Source organism: Daktulosphaira vitifoliae, unplaced genomic scaffold (genome assembly GCF_025091365.1).
Source record: "Daktulosphaira vitifoliae isolate Bord-2020 unplaced genomic scaffold, ASM2509136v1 Scaffold_1, whole genome shotgun sequence".
Taxonomy (NCBI): domain Eukaryota; kingdom Metazoa; phylum Arthropoda; class Insecta; order Hemiptera; family Phylloxeridae; genus Daktulosphaira; species Daktulosphaira vitifoliae.
In genome coordinates this window covers 22,755,765-22,775,310 of record NW_026099572.1, presented here as the reverse complement: position 1 = coordinate 22,775,310, position 19,546 = coordinate 22,755,765, and the positions used below count along the sequence as shown (strand labels likewise).

Sequence of the window (19,546 nt, the reverse complement as noted above, 5' to 3'; positions counted from 1 at the left end):
CGAATAAACTTTTTCGCAAAAGCTAAAGTTTTTGAGATAGACATAAAAAACTAAAAAATCACCCTTGGTGGGTTATTTTTAACCCCCTTGGGGCACGTCTTAGAGTTGACCAATCGTCTCCAAATTTTGTACAATTTATTTTTTCATGTATTCGAATAATTCTAGGGGGTGGCACTTTGTAGTTTTTAAATTTTATAAATAAGGGACACCCTAATGATCAGGAGCAACAGAATTATTTTTTATATGGGGAGGCAAAAAACTTAATGATGGAAGTCAGTTTCCTTGGTTTTTACATAGCTAAAAAAGCGGGTAAAGCTATTTTTTTGGTGATTTTTAGTGATCACAAAAAAATCCAGTAGTTTATAAACTTTACCCTTGATAATATATATTATTTTTTATTAAATTATTAATTATATATACATATATTTTTCTTTTGTATGCCCATTAAGGGCCATAGTGGCCTCCCCTAAAGGATGAGATTTCTGAACCATTGATACTCAGGAACGGGTGGTTAGTCCGTCGCCGGAGAGAGGGATGGCAACTCTAATTACCGAACTGATCTCTCGCTCGGAAAATGAAGCCGCCCGTGACCGAGTTTCGAACTCGAGACAGTTTACATAAGCACTGCCGTGTCCATTATATTATATTATAAATACTTATAATTATTGATCTTATACTAAAATAGAATTTACAAGATTAATTATAATTTTTTTTTTTATTACAATAAAAAAAAGTAACTATTTTATTAATAACTTTGGAAATAATCAAGTACGATTTATGGAACATTCAAAATAAAATTTTTAAAAAGAATGAATTTGTCTAAATTATATATTATAGTATATAAATGAAGAACTGAGAAAAAACAAATTTTATCTTTGGCAAAACCTTGATTGCAATTTTACTTAGGTCAATAAAATTTTCTTGGCCACAATTGATAATATAATAACAATATCATAATACACAAAATACTATGGAATAATTACAAAATTTGAAGTTGATAATAAATGTTTTTCTTTTATCAAATTATTAAAGAAAATTTTAAAACTGTATCCAGATTTCTAACAATAATATTTTATTTCAGCCATAATTTTTTTTTCAAATTTAATGGAGAAAGAAAACGAATTGATAGATTTTCTTTCCTGTATGTTGACTGAGAGGAAAATGTCTCTCCTGTCAATGGTTCCGACGCCTCTGTATAAAATCTCACAATCTGAACAGAAATGTATTCATTGTTAAATGTTTCAGTTTCCATATATGTATAAGTTTAATTTAAATATATTTATTAATTTAATTATACTTATGTAATTTAACTGTATGTAGATTTATAATTGTAGATTAACGTTAAGCTAATTTCGAATAGCTACTCAACATTGTAAATCGTTCAGATGTCTAAACATGAAAACTTCGCTTTCATAACAAAGAATTATAAGTGTAATATATTAAACGGAGCTCCTAAGGGAAAAGAAATCAACCGAGACATCAACAAGCAAATTAACAAAGAGTCTGAAAGAGTGTTGTAGTAATAAAGAGCTTTTTGATATCAATGAACTCCGTCCTTGTGTTAAACATTCCCTCTTTTGTTGTATTTCAGATAACTTTAAAAACACTTTCCGTGTAAAAATTACTACTTGACATATTTTTATTCAGAATTTTCACTCGAGAATTACTAGAAGTTTTTAGACGCTGGTTTTCTTGCCCTTCTTATTTTATTAACTTAATTTTTCTTTCTTAATCAACCGTTAAAAAAAACCTTTGTTTCATTACCGAGAAAGTTTTTTATTTTTATACTTTTAAAAATATTACTGTAATGGACTTTTAACGGAAAATTAATTTATGTCTAACAAACAATATGTTTCGATAAAGTTTTCAATAATTAATGGTATCTTTAACTGCTGGACATACATTTTTAATACAATAATTAATTAAATAATAATGTAATGTAATGTTAAGGCAAGGGCGTAGAATAAAAATTGTATTATACGTCATCCTTATTATCGTTATACCTATACATTTAATAAGTAAGCTTAGCTCAACGTCAAAAATAGCTTAGGTGGATTAGATATCGGAATTTTATTTCATGTATCTTTAGTTCACTAACCCAATGAATTTTTCATTCATCAATTATTAACGTAAAAATAAAAACAAAAATACTTTAAATACTATATTGGATTTTTACTTTTTATTTTTTGTCGATACTATATTTTTCCTTTTTTATGGCAATAAAAGTTTTATGTATGATATTTAATACTAATAAGATATAATGATAGTTTCAATTTAAGAAAAAAACAAACGTATAAATAGATTTTTAAAAAAAAATCTGTTTACTTTTAGAAATACTAACACGTTCAAAGTTCCAATTCTGAGAAACACAATTTTCAATAACATTACGTAATGATCTTGAAAATCCGTAAAAATCCTATTGCCTTTGAATTTCATCGACAGTCGAGTTTTATCAAATAACTCAAGTAAAATATCATAATATTAAACTTTAGACGAGAGAGCAATGTTAAATTATTATGAAAAATACTTGACGTGTTTATTACTCGTAAAATTCAAACGTCGTTATGGCTTAATTTTCTCGCACTGTATAGATTAGCTTACACGTTGGCATGTTAAAACTTTTCTTTTGTGTTGTATATCGGAAACAATGGTTAATATTTAGATGAAAACGATAAAAATAATATAAGCCACGATCCAGTAATTGTAACGTTATTAGCAATTTTGTACCTTTATGTTATTTATAGTATATTTATATTATTTTCAGTAGCTACGGTAGTGGTCAAAAAAAAAATTACTAAATAGAAACTTAAGTTATAATTCAAAAGAGTTATTCTTATAAAATAATGATCAACGAGTAAAATAACAATGTAATAATTTGTAAGTACACACGTATAAGACGGGCGTATAATAATAACTTAAAAAAACAAACTGCGTTCGTGATGTTTATCAAGTACACATGCTGCGCCCTACCTACTCAACATATTTGCATTAGTCGTAATTATACGGTAATCGTAAAATGGAAGTTGGTCGGTTTCTTTTTGCGAATTACGAAGACATTGGAATATAGACATGACTAATCTTGAACGTTTGATTTTCTACAATGAAAGTGAAGGTGACATAAACCAATACTCAAAACAGATGTCTGCTCATAAAATATTTGACGTAATCTTGTGTAGGTTACAAAGAAATTACGAGATAGTATAGAACGGATAGTCGCTTTATTTTCTTTTATTCGTCAGACCGGTTGTCAAGGTTAAATGAAAAAAGATCACTTTCTCAATAAAGTAATTGAGTCTGGAGTTCAAGTACAATTAAACATTATCCATTTACGTTTTTTTACGTCAGTAAAAAAATTAGATAATGTTTGTCTAATGTAAATCACACTTTCATTTATTGGATATGCTAATCAGGAAGTTTGACTTTTCTATAATTGTTCTCAGAAATCACATGATATTTTCTATTGAACTCTCGATTTCGAAATAACAACTAGAATTGAATTTTTGTATTCGATTTTTTAATTTGCTAATTAATTGATACTTTTATAATTAATTATTGAAGACAGTGAACATGTTTAAGATTTTTTTTAGTACTTCACGATTAACTTACTTCTTCTTCTTTTCCTCATATTTTTGTAAACTATTTGGGGTTGGTCGTCCTTTATCATGAACTTTCACTTGATACGATCTCTCACATCATCTACGCACACAAAAACCGTCTTTGTATAAAACATATCGAATTCAGTAACATCCCTCCATCTCTTTTTTGGTCTTCCCCTACCTCATCTTCCTTCAACATTCATTTACATAACACTGTTCTTATAGCTTCCGATTCCTCTCACCTGAAAACATGACCAAACCATTTAAGTATATTTTTTTCTCTCATCTCATCTACGATTGACGCTATACCTATACTGCCTCTTATATTTTCGTTCCTTATCCTATCTTGTCTAGTCACTTAGTTCATGCATCTGAGCATTCTTATCTCTCCTACACTCATTCTCTCGTCTATTCTCTTGTCAACCGCCCAACACTGAACCATATATCATAGTTGGTCTTACTACAGTTTTATAGAAATTACCTTTCATGCGAATTTTCTTATCGCATAAAACACCAAACGCTTCTCTCCACTTTAAATCCTCGTCAATACCACTGTTCTTTTGCACAACTGACCCTAAAGACATTAAAATGTTCCCTTCTATCGAGTCCCCACCTATTGTCGCTAATCTCATTTCACTTACCTCGTGTTGGTCCTTGCCAAACTCGTACTTTATATACTCTATCTTACTGCTACTTATTCTTAATCCTTTTCCTTCAGGAGCTGATCTCCTCACCTCTAGCCTTTGATTAATTTCCTTTCTATTTACTCCTATTAACACTATATCGTCAACGAACGACATGCACCACAGTACATCTCCTTGTATACCTCTAGTACTTTCAGCTATCACTGTAGAAAATAAGTAAGGACTTAGATCAGAACCTTGGTACACTCCTACTTTTACCTTAAAACTTTTTTTTACTCCTACGCTTTTTACCCTGGTACAAATGCCATCATACATATCCTCTATTATATTAATACATATAAGGATATACATATCCTTTTCAGGACTCCTTTTCTCATTAATACCCACTTTAAACTCTTTTCGGTACTCTATCAAACGTTTTCTCAAAATCTATAAACACCATACATAGCTTTTTCTTCTTTTCCCTAAACTTTTCTATTAGTTGCCTTACACAAAAAACTGGCTCCATCGTTGATTTTCCAGGCAAAAAAAACAAATTGGTTTTGATTAAATTGTTACTGATATTTCTCTTTTTATTGTCTTATTAACTATGTCTTATTAAACTTTATGTTTCTATAATTTCCGCACTCCTGTATGTCTCCTTAGCTTTTAAATCGACACCACAATACTATTCCTCCATTCTTTTGGCATTTTCCCTTATAATAAGATATTATTAATATTAACTTACTGATTTTTATTATTTAAACACAATACTGCTGTTCGTGTAGTTACGGATACTAATTACGAACAAGTATAATTAGATTAAACTTATTGCATTTACTGTAACAATTTTCTTTTGCTGCTATTCATTTTTTCAACACTATTCTTTATGTAATACATAATCATATATTCTGCAAAACTACTTCTTTTGGCACATTAGAATTTAAGTCTATTTATTATTTATTATTTTAAGTCTATTTATTATACGAATATTTAATATCAATAACTTAGCTCCAGCAAATTATTTTTCAAAGTGAAAATTTTTATGTTATAGTTTTTAAACAACGTTTTGCAAATCAGATTAACCAGTAAAAGTCAAATTATGATTAATATAAATTATTTATATTAATCATAATTTGATAATATAATAATTATTATTATAATATAAACATAAACTCGTCAATTTTGATAACGATTTGTAAAGTTCTTTTTCATTAAGAAAATAGTTAAAATCTATTTTTTCTTAAAGACACGTGGATCAAAAATTAAATGTCATTAAACATAAATTTCGAACTTAGGTCTCAATAATCTTTATTATTTTCGTTGAAGTTTACTTGAAAACGTTATTGATATTTCCATTGAAGGAAAGCAGTCTACTTAACTTAGTCGGAAACACTTCGTACTTCAGTGCATAAGTACCGGAGTTCGATTCGGTTATGTTGGGCTATGTATATTTTACCGTTTTCTTTAATACAAACANAGTACATAAGTACCGGAGTTCGATTCGGTTATGTTGGGCTATGTATATTTTACCGTTTTCTTTAATACAAACATAGCTTACAAGAGAAGACGTAAAATATAAATAATAATAATAATAATAAAATAAAATAAATACCAACATCAAAATTCATATGAATTTTAATCAACCTTTATAGCTGAACAAAACAGTTGTTGTTATAAAAGAGAAACATTTTCTGTTTTATTCAAAAGTTGCTATTGCTTTTTCATTTTCTAAAATACCCCTGTATTTTACATTGAAAACAAAAATTGAAAATTTCTTCATACTTTTAAAACGATACAGAGCTGGAATAAGTAAAAATTTTACTTTTATAGAAACTTATTGTTGTGTATATTTTTTATTTTTTAAATACAATTTCAAAACAATTTAAGTTTATGAAAAAAGGTCGAACATGATATGTTATTTAATGAATCATATTAGCAACATACATAAAATACCTTTTTGTCTAACGAAAAAAAAACATGTATTTGACTATTGGACACTGGAGACATTTAAAGACAAAGTAAGCACGCATTAAAAAATAGGGGGACAAAAAAATAACTTTGTAACATTTGCATTCATGACGACCTTTTGATTTTTTATGTTCAACAATGCATCATTATTTCAATATGATATTTATATATTTTTAAACATAAATCAAAATATTGTGTTAAAATTACAAAAAAAATTAATAAATTTTTTTTATCAATATTTTTTTGAAATAAATTAAAAGAACAAATATTCAAGTTAATTAATTTACATTCTATTACAAATAATATAATTTTAAATAATAGGAAAACTAAAATTTGTTTGTTTAAAAAGGCCGGAAAAATAACGAAAATATAATTATATTTCTATTTAAATTGTTTTGCAATTAGTTCAAAAAAAATATGCATAAGATAAGTATTATATTATATAATGTAAATTATTATGTAAGCCATAAGTCATAAATAATAAATAATTTAAATTTTGTGTAATGTCGGTGACAAAGTCAGATATTTAGTAATACTATCATAAATTTAACATCATAATATTAAATAAATAATGTCTGCGGCAGATTCAGAAATTCAATTGTGATACAATTTTATTTTTTTTTTTTGTAATAAGCTGTAGAATTTGTAAAAGTCCGAAAAAAATTATTTTATTTCGTAAAAAAAAACTATGTTTACTCATTATTTCTGTTACTACTATTATATTAATTAATCTGAAAAATTAATATAAAATTTGTTCTCTTTATTTAATTCAAAAAATAACTTTTTACTTTCTCCCATTTAGTTTTTCTGTAGAAAAATCTATTTATTTAAATGTACGAATAAAGTTATTTTAACATGAGAAATATTTAAAAAATGTTAAATTGAAGTAATTCTAAACAATAAATTCATTCAACATGACCCTTAACTAATTAGATAAAAAATCATTTATTTAAAAATTTCAGTTTAAAATAAAAATAATACTTTTTAATAAGAAATAAAATCAGTTTTTACCACCATTCACAAAAGAAATTCAAAGTTTTCTAATCAATTAAACGTTAAAAAAGTTTTTATGAATAACTTGGGAAACACTAGTATGGGATAGTAAATTACTAACTTTTTTATTTCTACAAAATAAAAATGTATGTAAAGTTGAATTATTTTTCTCCGAATATTTTTACTCAATTAATACTTTACTGTAAACTTTGAGCAATATCAGTGTAAAGCAATATCAAAGATGACCGTACAAGTAATCCTAAAAAACAAAGTATTCTTAAGATATTCAGTTTTTTATATTGTATAATAATTCGAATTTTTTAATCGCTAAAATCGATTATAAGAAATAGTAAGTGGTCACAAACTTTCGGTTTCAAATAAAATAAGCATTCCGTTCATAAGAAAATATAAAAAAATTTATACGATTTTATACCATCAGTTCCTGTGAGTACAGCCACCAAAAAATTAAACGTTATGTTGATGATGAATTGTAACTGACTAGGTAGCAGTTAATAATATTACCTTGTTGATTATGCATGAGGCGATAAACGATGAGAAGAACTAATTAGTTATAATAAAAGCTTTTAGTGATTTTATGTAAAATCAAGAGATAATTTAAAATCTATAATCGATTGCTATTGTCATATTATTTTCCTTACCAATATTGGCAGCTTTGCACAGCATTGTTTTGATACAGTTAGCTGACAACGCGTTCTCATAAGAAATCAAATGCTTGCCGGCGGTCTGTGTCTTTTCATATTTCATTGCCACATTACATAGTTCTTCAAATGCTTTCATTCTAGAGTCTATCATTGTTTCTCCATAAACACAAGTTGCGACTGTATTAGACGCACATCTTTTCAACGCTGCCCAAGGAGCTATGGTCATTTTACGATTCGCCAAACCTTCCAAAGATACAGCTAATTCTTTAACACACTCTGCCATTGCTGGCATTACAACTTGCATGTTATCTTCGGTTATTACATTCGGTATTTTGCTATGGGTATGAGCCTGCGAGATTTCAGTGTCTTCGACAAAGCCGTCATTACTCAATACAATTGATGCTGCTTGTACATCACATATTAAAACACATGGTTTACCAGCATCATGTAACCCAACTATTGGCGTTTCAATAGCAATGTTTCGATATGATGTTAAGTGTTTTTCGTTCAGTCTACAAACTGGCAGAGTAGAAAGAACCGATTGACCTTTAGCCACTGGTATTGCTCGACTGTACCAATAATTACGCTTTTTTCGAATTAATGAAACTATTAATATTGTCAGAGTGAATAAGATGAGTGACAATGCTTGAAAACTCAACGTCGAAAACGCCATGATAAAATCTAAAGAAAGTATAATTTATTAATAAAACTTATCTACAAAATAACAAAATCAAAACCTACACAGCTTCGCATCAAAGCTAAAATTATTGTTTTTTTAGTATAGACACAGTGCATTTGAGAGAACAGCGCGTTCTAATTATGCGCGTAACTAATGTGATCTGAATGCACAGAAACTGAAGGGAATATTTTACAAAAACGTCTATAGCTCAAAAATAAACTATCTGACCAATAATAAATAAATTAGTAATAGTATTCAATATAAAATTATTGATACGATGGGCTACTTATGATTGAAGTTTTATTGTGTTTGATCTTTTTTTTTTATGAATAAAAATTTGATGTGAAAAATTTAAAACATTTGAAAATTAGTTTAAAATATTTTTATATTATGCGTGTAATTCGATCACACTACTTACGCAACATACTTACGAACCGCTTTGTTTTATAAATACACAGCGTCTTCAGTACAAATTCAAATTATTATAGATGTTTAAAAACTACTCAAAACTTCTATATATTTTTTTAATTTTCGTAAATATTTTTAAGCGTAATTTACTTCTATTATAGAGCTTAATATTTATTTTTATTTAAATAAGGTTACATTTTGAGTTAAACACGTTTTCCAAGTAATAGTAAATCGATGACTAATTTTAATTTTTGACATTCAATAATTTAATATTAATTCAATAATTGAATCTTATTAAATTGAATAATTAATCTTAATGACATTATAATTATTATAATGTCATTAAGATTAATTTTTTTTTTTAATTCTTTTATGATCAACTATTCTTCTACACTGGGTTGTTTACTACATTTTTCGCAAAAAATCAGTATTTCTTGGCTAGCTGTGAACACATGTTTATTCAATATATACCTACAAATAGCGATAAAAATGTTAAGAAATAAAATATAACCGTAATATGAACACTGCACTAAAATTCCAATTATAGTATTTCATAAATAATGCAATACATTTTTGTAAAAATTAGTTTTTGATAAACTGCAAAGGAACGGAAATAACTTTAATCGAATAGGTGTACTAACACAATTATTCATCAGTTTTAAAAATTTGTTTATTAACTGCAAAACACAGTGTATATGTTCGCTTAATATAATATGCCATTAACGTTAAAAATAAATTGAAGGTCAAAGCATAACTAAAAATAAATGTTTCCTACAACATTAGTGTCTAAATAATTATTAAATATTAAAGGAATCATTCATTCAGGCCCGTAGGCAAATCTTTTGAAAAAATTGTGTCAGTTTTCATCACAGGATTTACCAGTGATAATTATTTCATATGCAATGATCACTGCATTTACAGGAAATTACTCGCTACAAATATTATATGTTCATTCAATTTTTTCTTGTTTATCAAAAATATGGTAAATTAGCAAAATTCTTATAGAACTATAATTTAAAATAATACAATTACATTAATATTATATTTGGAATTGGATGCTATCTATATTTCTTTAATAAGAATCATAATGAATGTATGATGATGCAATGTTTAATATATTACGGCGACTGTCATATGCCATTAATTTTTGAATAAATACTTAATCTTCTACAATATAATACAATGATTCACGAGGTGACTGATGATCTGATGACTTTCACCTTGCTGTTCGCGCGAAAATGAGTTACATATATTTTACTATCATACTTATACTTAATAATCCATAATGTCAGCTAACTTCTAATACTAATTACATACTCGTTGTGTGCCTAATAATAATAATTCATCTCATGTCATATCTTAAAATTTTAGACTTATCATTAACGTTTTATCAGAATTATAATTCATCACTTTTAAATAGTCATACAACTTTATAACATGTTGTTAGTACCGTTTCTAAGACTGTTTGAATTTGTTTTTTTTTTAATTATTTGAAATCATATAACAACCAAAAACCAGATAACATAATAACCAAGAACATCCAAAAAATATTGCCCCATCCATATTTGAATTATTAAATATGCTATGCATATAATAAGTGGACATAATAATAATGAAGAAATAAACAAAAATGAGAATTTAAGCCATTAAGAAATAAACTTAACATTCCATTAGTGTTTTTCATATGTAGTTTGACATATGTTACACAGTTATGAAAGTAGTTTTAAGACAGGCAAAATATTTAGTTATTTTGGTTTAATATCTAGTATTTCTAGATAAGAAATTCAAATAAATTTCAAAAAATATTATAATATTATTATTGTAGTTCTAAGCGTAAAAATAATAAAAAAAATAGTTACTGTATTAAAAATTTTAGGATTTGTCAAAACAAGCGGGACCGCTTTCTATAATATAAATTCAAATTTAGTCTTATGCTGGGAAAGAATTCATAAAAAATTAAATAATGTTTTTATAAATATAGGCGAATGGTTTATTCTATTTATGTGACCTCCTACAAGAAATCTATGCATTAGAGGAATAAGAGAAAATAATAGAATTTCCAATAACTTTGGTAATTGCATTTATATTTTATTAAAATTGAGTATAATAAAAGGTTACGTATGAGATCTTTTTGACATTTATATTACTGCTCTTCTTATAACATCAATTTTCTCAGTTTACTCTCAGCGCGAAAAAACATTTTTATTAATTTGTATGTCTTTCTTATGTAAACAGTTTTATGACAATTTATGTCTATATGATTAAATTTAAATAACTGTTTATTATTAATTACAAATAGAAAAAATAAGATTTTTCCATCTAATATTTATGCAATCGACGTCGTACGAACTAAGGGATTTTGAGTGTATGCAAATAATAATACATTTAAAACTTTTTTCACCAAACAAAATGTCCAATTAACTACTTTACGTTCTGGAAACACGATATAGTATCGTAAATAATTAAGCACACGTATCCAATTATAAAACTTTTTTCTACCTATAACATAATATCCACATTTATTATCCAAATTTTATGCGTTGCTGACATTATATTATTTATTATAACATACTTTAATTTAAAATATTTACCACCAGACAACGAAAAACTTTTTATGAAATTCATATGTTTATTATTTTAATAGTCTTAAGTTCGTGCAAATTTAATGAAATAATTTATTTTCTTAATAAAATAATAATGAGACGTAAATTACGTTATTGTTAAAACATATGTGTTTTCTAATGTTTTTTAATCAATTTTAAATGATTCGCGGGATGTTATTTACAAATATTTTTGGAACGATTGGTAATAATTATTGATTGATGTCATGTGCGTAACGATTAGGGTCATTACAATTCTTTATATATCGTCTTATAGAATGTCATTAGTAAAATTGCAATATTATGCAACACACACGGAAATAATAAATAGTTAATGAGGTGAGAACTTTTACAAAGACGGTTTAAATAACTCAATAAATTATTGGGTTAACCAAGTATTTAGTTATTACAACTGTCGAAATTGCAGTGGCCATTGTATTAAAGATATTGTAGTCGTATTTTTTTCTGTGTATTTCATTTCTAAATTCTTAAACTGTACACGAATTAATCTGACTGTCGTGTGCGATTTTCGGAATTAAAGAATAAGTAACGCACGATTTGTCAGGAAGGTGTTAAAATGTCGTATCTCTATTAGTACCAACAGTATTATATTATTATAGATCATAAAATGTTCACCCTTTTCACTAACACATTAAATTGGTTATTACCTACACTAGGCCCGAAATATAAGTACTAAAAAATGTATGACTCATTTGCAGACTGATGGAAAAACTCTTATAATTTATGAAATTTTAACTATTTCGTTCCAATGTTATGTATTCCATTATTTTATATTTTAAAAAGTTTTGCTTTTTTACATTGCATTCGCGTATGTCAAACAAGTGATTTTTATGAATTTTAAGATATTGTGCCATAATTAGGTTTGAGTTACGGATATGTAATTATGATTATTATATATTATTTTTTTTAAACTTTAATTATGCTCGGATTTTATGCGTCAAAACAAGTATCTGCCTTTCAGAGACACTTGAATAAGGTGTTGTTTTAATAAGCGACGTTTAATTAAAAGTGTGTAGTATGTGAACTTAGCAACGCAAGCAGTAGAAATAATAATTAAGGGATATTGCACGAAAACGAATACGAAACAAACATTATTAAAAACAACAGTCTGTGTGTTAAGATTCCTATTGGTTTGTTTAGAATTAGTATTAAAATATGAGAGTAATTTTTCATAAGAAATTTGATCATTATACTTTAAACAGTTAATATAACAATCGGGATTAAATTTTATATGCTTCACAATGATTTTAAAAATAATTTTTAATAGATTATTTTATTTCCATTAATAATGAACTTAAAAGTGAATCAATTTTAAGAAAATTAATTTTCTCCTTATTATAGTCGACTGGCGAAACAATAGATTACCCTGACCTGAGTTAATAAGAAATAACTAGTTATACTCTTTTTCTTTTATTAAACTACACACAAAAGACGCTCCTTCAACTGAGCAACAGGATTAAAAAAAAGTTTAATTTCTTTAAATTTCACAATAAAACGTATAAAACTTTTAAGATAAACATAAGATAATAATATTAGTGTAATAGTTTAAAAATTAAAATATACATATATTTTTTTTTGGCTCAAACAATGGATCAAAAACTCTTTGCTTACTCTAATATGCTTATATTTTATTGATTTTATTATCATATCATAAATATTTTAAATAATAAAAATATATTACAGAAGTTATTTGAATTTCGTAGCGTTATTAGTTTTAAAGTACTCAAAGTATATTAACAGAATAATAAAATATATTGTACAAAAGTATTGATGAAAATATTTTTTTATTATCTAGACACGAATATTGCATGGTAGTTTTATTTTTAATCTTGATACTGAATATCGAATAAAATAATAATTTATGACATATATTAATACTTAATGGATAATACGCAACATCTAATGACAGAGTTATAATTAAATGTTAATTATAATGCCAATGAAAAAAAAACTTATTTATAAAGCTTATTAAATAAATATAAATATAAATTTTTTTTTTTTTTTTAACATGAATGAATCAGTAGCTTCTATTTCATTACCATTTAATGAAAAAAAAAGCTTTCCAGTCATTGAAACAATCGTTTTTTTCTCGGATAACCATAATAAATTACGTCGATTAGATTTTTGTTGTGAATTTATTTGTTAAGGAATTTAACCATTCTTAAAATGTGTTTAATTGTTCCTTCAGATTTATTTTTAAATTTCATTTTCAGTGATTATTAAAAGCCAACTATGTTTGATTTATTTAAATTTTGTGATAAAAAATGTTATGATTTTTAACAATTGAATTCAATATTACTATTTCACACGGTCATACACAGATTTCATGATTTTGTATTACTAATACATGATACTTATTTTATTTATATATATATATAATGTGTAAAGTTCAGGTTTTGCTTAGTATTTTTGAATGAAAAACTTGCTATTGACGTTAACAAAGAAAGAAAAGTCCAGCAGATGTTCCATTTCACAAGGATTGGACTAGGATCAAAAGTTTTTCGAGCCACCGCCAGTTCATTTCTTTTATATTTTAAACGTAGCCTTATAATATACAGTTTAAAAGAATTATGCAACTCACTCGAATACGTTTCCAGGGAATAATAATAGAAGATATTAAGTATAAAAAAATGTCGCAAGTTCTTCTCAGTAAAAAATGCTATGCTAAAAGAGATGTTTATGATTGTACAGGGAAAATATCTATCTGCTAAAATAAAGTCTACCGGACTTTCGGTTATATTATTTGACTACTCTTGCTTGAAGCTAAATAGGTAATAAATCATTCGCCAACTGTTTAGAATAATAACAATAGGCAAAGTTATATTATTTTCTATTGTGTGTGCATTTAATTGACAAATTATAAAGAATGCCGAATCTAAGTAGTTGGGATAAAGGTGAGAAAGAAGAAGAAGAAAGAAGGCAATTATAAAATGCTACAAGCTATTTAGCTAAAAATGTTTCCTCCCGCGAACTTAATGAAACAGTGACTACTGAACCAGTGTTAACATTACATTATTATTCTTGTAGTTCACAATCATTACACCAACAACAGAATGTCGCGTCTTAATACTTATAAAACGCTCATTATTTGTAAAAGGTCATGTGTAATGATATCTAATAACAACATTGTAATACTGACATAATTTAACGAATATATTTTTATTTTTTGCAGGTAAGGGACTCATTTCTGGGAGATCATTTAAAAAAATTCTAATCCGTAAGTCAACTTTCAAGTTATGGAATGTTTTACCAATGTAATATTGTATAACTTAAAATTATAATTCATATAACGCACAACGACACTGCATAATGTACACTACTTTTAACAGAATTTGACGCACCTGTGCTCTTTTATTTTACTCAGAAATAATTCTATCATAAAAGAGTAATATTTGTTAATGTTTTTTTACGTTCCGCCGTATATAGTAAAGTCAAAGTCACGAGTATTAATGATTAATTGCATCGGAGACAAAAAAGATTAGTCATTCACGGTAGGAAGTATGTTTTTTGAACATGAATATAACGCGATTGTAATACCATATTAATGTTTATGTAACAAATTTAAACAGTCTACTAGACTAAATTATAAATTGAAAGTTGAAAATGGACTAATGATAGAAAGGCCTGATGTGGTAATCTTTAAATTTTTTTTCTCTATAACATTTATTAATTTAGAGATTTTGTTACGATTGATCATTATAATTTTTAAGCATGAACCATTTTTGAGTTTCTATAGCGATACACAATGGTTCCTTATAGATTTTTAACAATATTTAAATTGCATATTTAAATTTAGTTAATTATTTGTTAAAATGAAAAATAAATAATATGCAAACTTTAAAAATTAATGCTTCTGGTTATCGCTTAAATTCACAACAAATATTTTATAAAATATGATTCGATATTTCAAACGATAGAACATGTTAACTTTAATTTAAAATTCAGACAATTTTCTTATTTTCATTACTTAAGCTAGCCAAAATGTAATTATAATTAATAGTCTAAAAAAAGCTAACTTCAGTTTAACCAAGTTGGCGTAATCTTGCTTTTTTAGAATTATATTATAACATGTTTCCCAATAATTTAAAATTTTTAAAAGACAGGGTACAAACATTTTTTAGTTTTAAATAAATTTTTTCATTCGAAAACTAGTGATCATAGAATGCATTGGATAACTTCTTTATGTAAACATAAGTTAGTAGCTATTGTGTTGTAGGTAATGTCTTCATTTTTACTAAATTGATAAATATAAAAATTGATTTTTATAAAAATGCGGAATTATCTCATAATTATATTATTCAAATATTCTTGATATTTATATATACTTATTAAATAATAAAATAGTTTTTCAAACGGAACACATTTTTTAATTATTCAATTTTAATATAGGGTAACTAATTGAACGTAACTATTTGATCACACTTGATGAAAATTACATATTTTTAGCATTTATATTGATATTATTATATAAGTTTATTATAAATAGTTCATACATTTAGATAGAAAATAATTTACTATTTTGAGTTATATTAAAGTGTCAAATATTATGACCTTGGATATAACACCATCTTGTAGTCATAGTATGTGTGTGAGGTTTGTTAAATAAAAATATATTATTATTTTTCAGTATGAATAGATTTACTTTTATTTTGCATCATTAAAAATAAAATAAATAATGATTTATTTATATTTGTAATAAAAGTGTCACGTTAACATTTATGTTCTACGAAGAATGCGACATTAAGTTTTGCGATAAAAATAATGTACGTAAATTGAATTGAGAATAGTATTATAACCTGAACAGCAATATTCCCTTTAATTTATGTGATAGAACTAAAGTACTCACGTGGTTATAACTTCAAAATAATTATGATTATGAAAATATTAGACCGGTGTTATCTTGAAGCATGAACGACTCAATAGTGACGTTAGTAGTGGCGATTGAGCGACTGATTTGAAAAAATTGTTCAGGAGAAAGTGATCGTCGGTGGCAGTTTATATGTTGTCCTCCCAAATTAATTCCAAATAAGTTGACCATAATATCTAAATATGACCATAAGTAAAAGGATTTAGAGCTTAAAATAATTATTCTAATGATAAAATAAAATATTTATGCCGTTACTATAGTTGTGACCAATTGCAACGAAAGAAGGGGAGAATCGTTTGGGTCGTGTTGTGATCGTATAAATGATAACAGGTTTTTTCTTCGGTGTAGTTTTTAAGTATTACCATCTTATATTTTAACGCGTAAACGTTAACATCATAAATTAACAGACATAACATAATGAACTTCCATATGATAATTTGATGTAATCGTTACATGTTATAAAAAGTTAACTAATGAAAATAATAATTGTATTTGGAGTTCAAGGTCAAATTAAAACTAAACATTAGCTTTCTATAGATAACAACCGAGTTTATAAACAGCAATAAATTATCTAATTTTCTACATTCTGAAGATCAAAGAATTAAATTACTAAGAATTTCTCTGAATTAGTATGTTATAATTATTTGTTGAACAATTTTATACAAATATTAAAAAACATCGAGAATAATTGAAAATAATTGATTTTTATGCTGTTGGCAATAAATCAACATCAGGAATCCTTCCAAGTGAAGTTGAGGCATATTTTAGATTATTATTGATTGATATCTGACAAAGATTAAAATCACTGACATAAAACGATACGATGCGTATTCGAAACAAATTTAAAAAAAAATTTAACATATCCATAAAACATAACGTGATTTACGATTTTAGAATCCATTATTCATAAAAGACAAGTCGTCGAAACGTCTTGCTATTTTTAATCATATTTTATATTAAATAAGTTCTAATTTTACATAATGATTAAGTGTTCCGTCATTATACAAAAAGTCACAAAATTGGACATTTTTATCGAATATTGTATGATTTTTGTTTTAATTGGCCAATAGTTGATAAGTCTTAAGTTTTTGGTAGAACATTGGTTAATGATAAGATTTTCAAAAAAAATATATGTTGAAAGTTAGGTAATTGTTTTTATTACCACTGAAATTTTTATTTTAATTTATGCATTATTCAAATAGTTAGATCAAGAAAAAAAAATTATATGATTATGGAGGCGGATGACTAATGTCGTTGAAAAATCTTTCTATATTTAATTGAATAGTACATTAAATAAGCTATAATTTGAATTAGTTTTGAACGTTGAAGATCTTTAATTTCTATGATATACTATTGTCAATTGTCCATTTTTAACAAAAACTGTATAATTATTGTCTTTAACGCCCAATAACTCAAAGAAATCGAGATTTTGGATAGATGTATTGTTTATCTTAAAGTATACTGTACAATCTTTAAGTTTAAATGTAGATTTTTAGAAAATCATTAAAAATTAAAAAAAATAAAAATTACTTACATTTTTACTAATGAGTAAATATCTCAAAAATCAGATATGATATAAAAAGTCTAATAGCATATTTGAATTCAAATTGGTCTAGAAAAATATTTCCATGGGAAGGCTAAGTCTCATATAATGAATTAAATGATTGCGAGGGCAGTTGCTCTCCGCCCTTCAGTTCCATCACCACTGCCTGGTGTTTACATTTAATGGAAATTCCTAATATTTTCTAATTTTATTACACAATTGTAGGTATATATTGTTTAGAATTTGAAGAAAAAAATATTTTGAATCGAAAAATAAAAATGATTTATATTTAAGAATACTATTTTTTTAAAAAAAAACCTTAAAATTGGATTTTTTAAGATATTTTTTACACCATTTATATGTATGTATATATTTTAATTTTTAAATACTATTGAACATTTTTGTAAAACTGGCAAACCACAGTAGTTTACTGGTTACCCTCTTCTTATTAGAACACAATTTAGACTTTACTTTTTCCATTATTTTCGTGGACGCAGTCATTCTCAATAGTAGTTGTGCGTTTATTTGGAAAACCATATAATTTTTTTTGCCATTAGATTAAATATTAGTATGTTTTATTCTGACACATTTTGAGAGGATTGATGGTCATTATAAGTAATTATCGTTCTTAGATGTCATTGTGTTCCAAACTTTAACATGTTTTGGCTACTTTAAGTTATATTCAATTGATCTTTTTTCGTACAGATTGAATATTACATATTAGTACTTATTAGTGTCATCGCTACATTTACAGTTCATTTTATGAAAGTCAGGTGAACTCCAATCATCGGAGTTTTAGTGTTGTGTATTTGCATTTAATAGAATAGTAAATATTTTTCTTTAAATTGTTAATAATAATTGTCTATATTGCTAAGAGAATTTATTTAAAAAACAATAGTGATATAGTGCATTTAGCTAATTACAAATTTGGTAAAACAAAGTGTCTCTGATCAATTTTCTTTATATATTAAACTTTTTGTCGAGATTAATTGTTACTCGAAAAATGTAAAATTAAATTATTAGCTTCGTTCATTTTATCACTATATCAAATTGCATGTTACCTATAAATTGTATGTTCCTAATGACATTTGTGAGTATAATTATTATTGAATATTGACATTGTAGTTTAATTAAATTATATTACAAATTATTTAGATATAACATCAGTATTTTTCATTTCATAATTCAAAATCACAGCCCATTCAACAACTATTAAAATCATTATACGATTAACACTAAACTATTTGACACGGTCCCGCGTCCCTTCGTGGTACACGATGCCCCGCGACTCGTGCCACCTTTATCAGCCGTCGTCCGGCTATGAGTATTTGACTGACCAACACCGCGTGCCATACGCCACGGTGCAAAGTCCAACATATGCCGCACGACTGATGCCGCAAATGATACGTAGAGTTCTTCCCGTTGTCAAGGTGACATCGTCGAGGATGTACGCCACCGGCTCTGGACATGTCGCACGACAGGCTGGACGAACCGAACCGCACCCGCGCGCCATCACCATCGACGCTGCCAACTTTTCGGCGCCCGAAGATCTTGCCGGACACCGCGTCGCCGGCGAAAGTGCC

General features: G+C 26.5%; 2 protein-coding genes across 4 annotated transcripts in view; one reads left to right on the top strand and one right to left on the bottom strand.

Moving 5' to 3' along the window:
* LOC126895143 (probable cytochrome P450 6a18) overlaps positions 1-16,830 on the bottom strand; it is a 34,517-nt gene extending 17,687 nt beyond the window's left edge. Inside the window, exons 1-3 of one of the 2 annotated variants that reach the window (XM_050666672.1) lie at positions 16,676-16,830; positions 16,400-16,596; positions 7,843-8,526 (exon numbers count right to left, since the gene is read on the bottom strand). In XM_050666672.1, coding sequence (XP_050522629.1) covers positions 7,843-8,518 — 676 coding nt within the window. In that variant the 5' untranslated portion in view covers positions 8,519-8,526; positions 16,400-16,596; positions 16,676-16,830. Of the gene's footprint in view, positions 1-7,842; positions 8,527-16,399; positions 16,632-16,675 lie in introns of those variants that run through there. The other variant, XM_050666673.1, reaches the window with a different exon arrangement.
* Positions 1-19,546, top strand: part of LOC126895145 (protein amalgam-like) — a 181,079-nt gene that overhangs the window by 95,396 nt on the left and 66,137 nt on the right. The gene's annotated exons all lie outside the window — the stretch shown is intronic.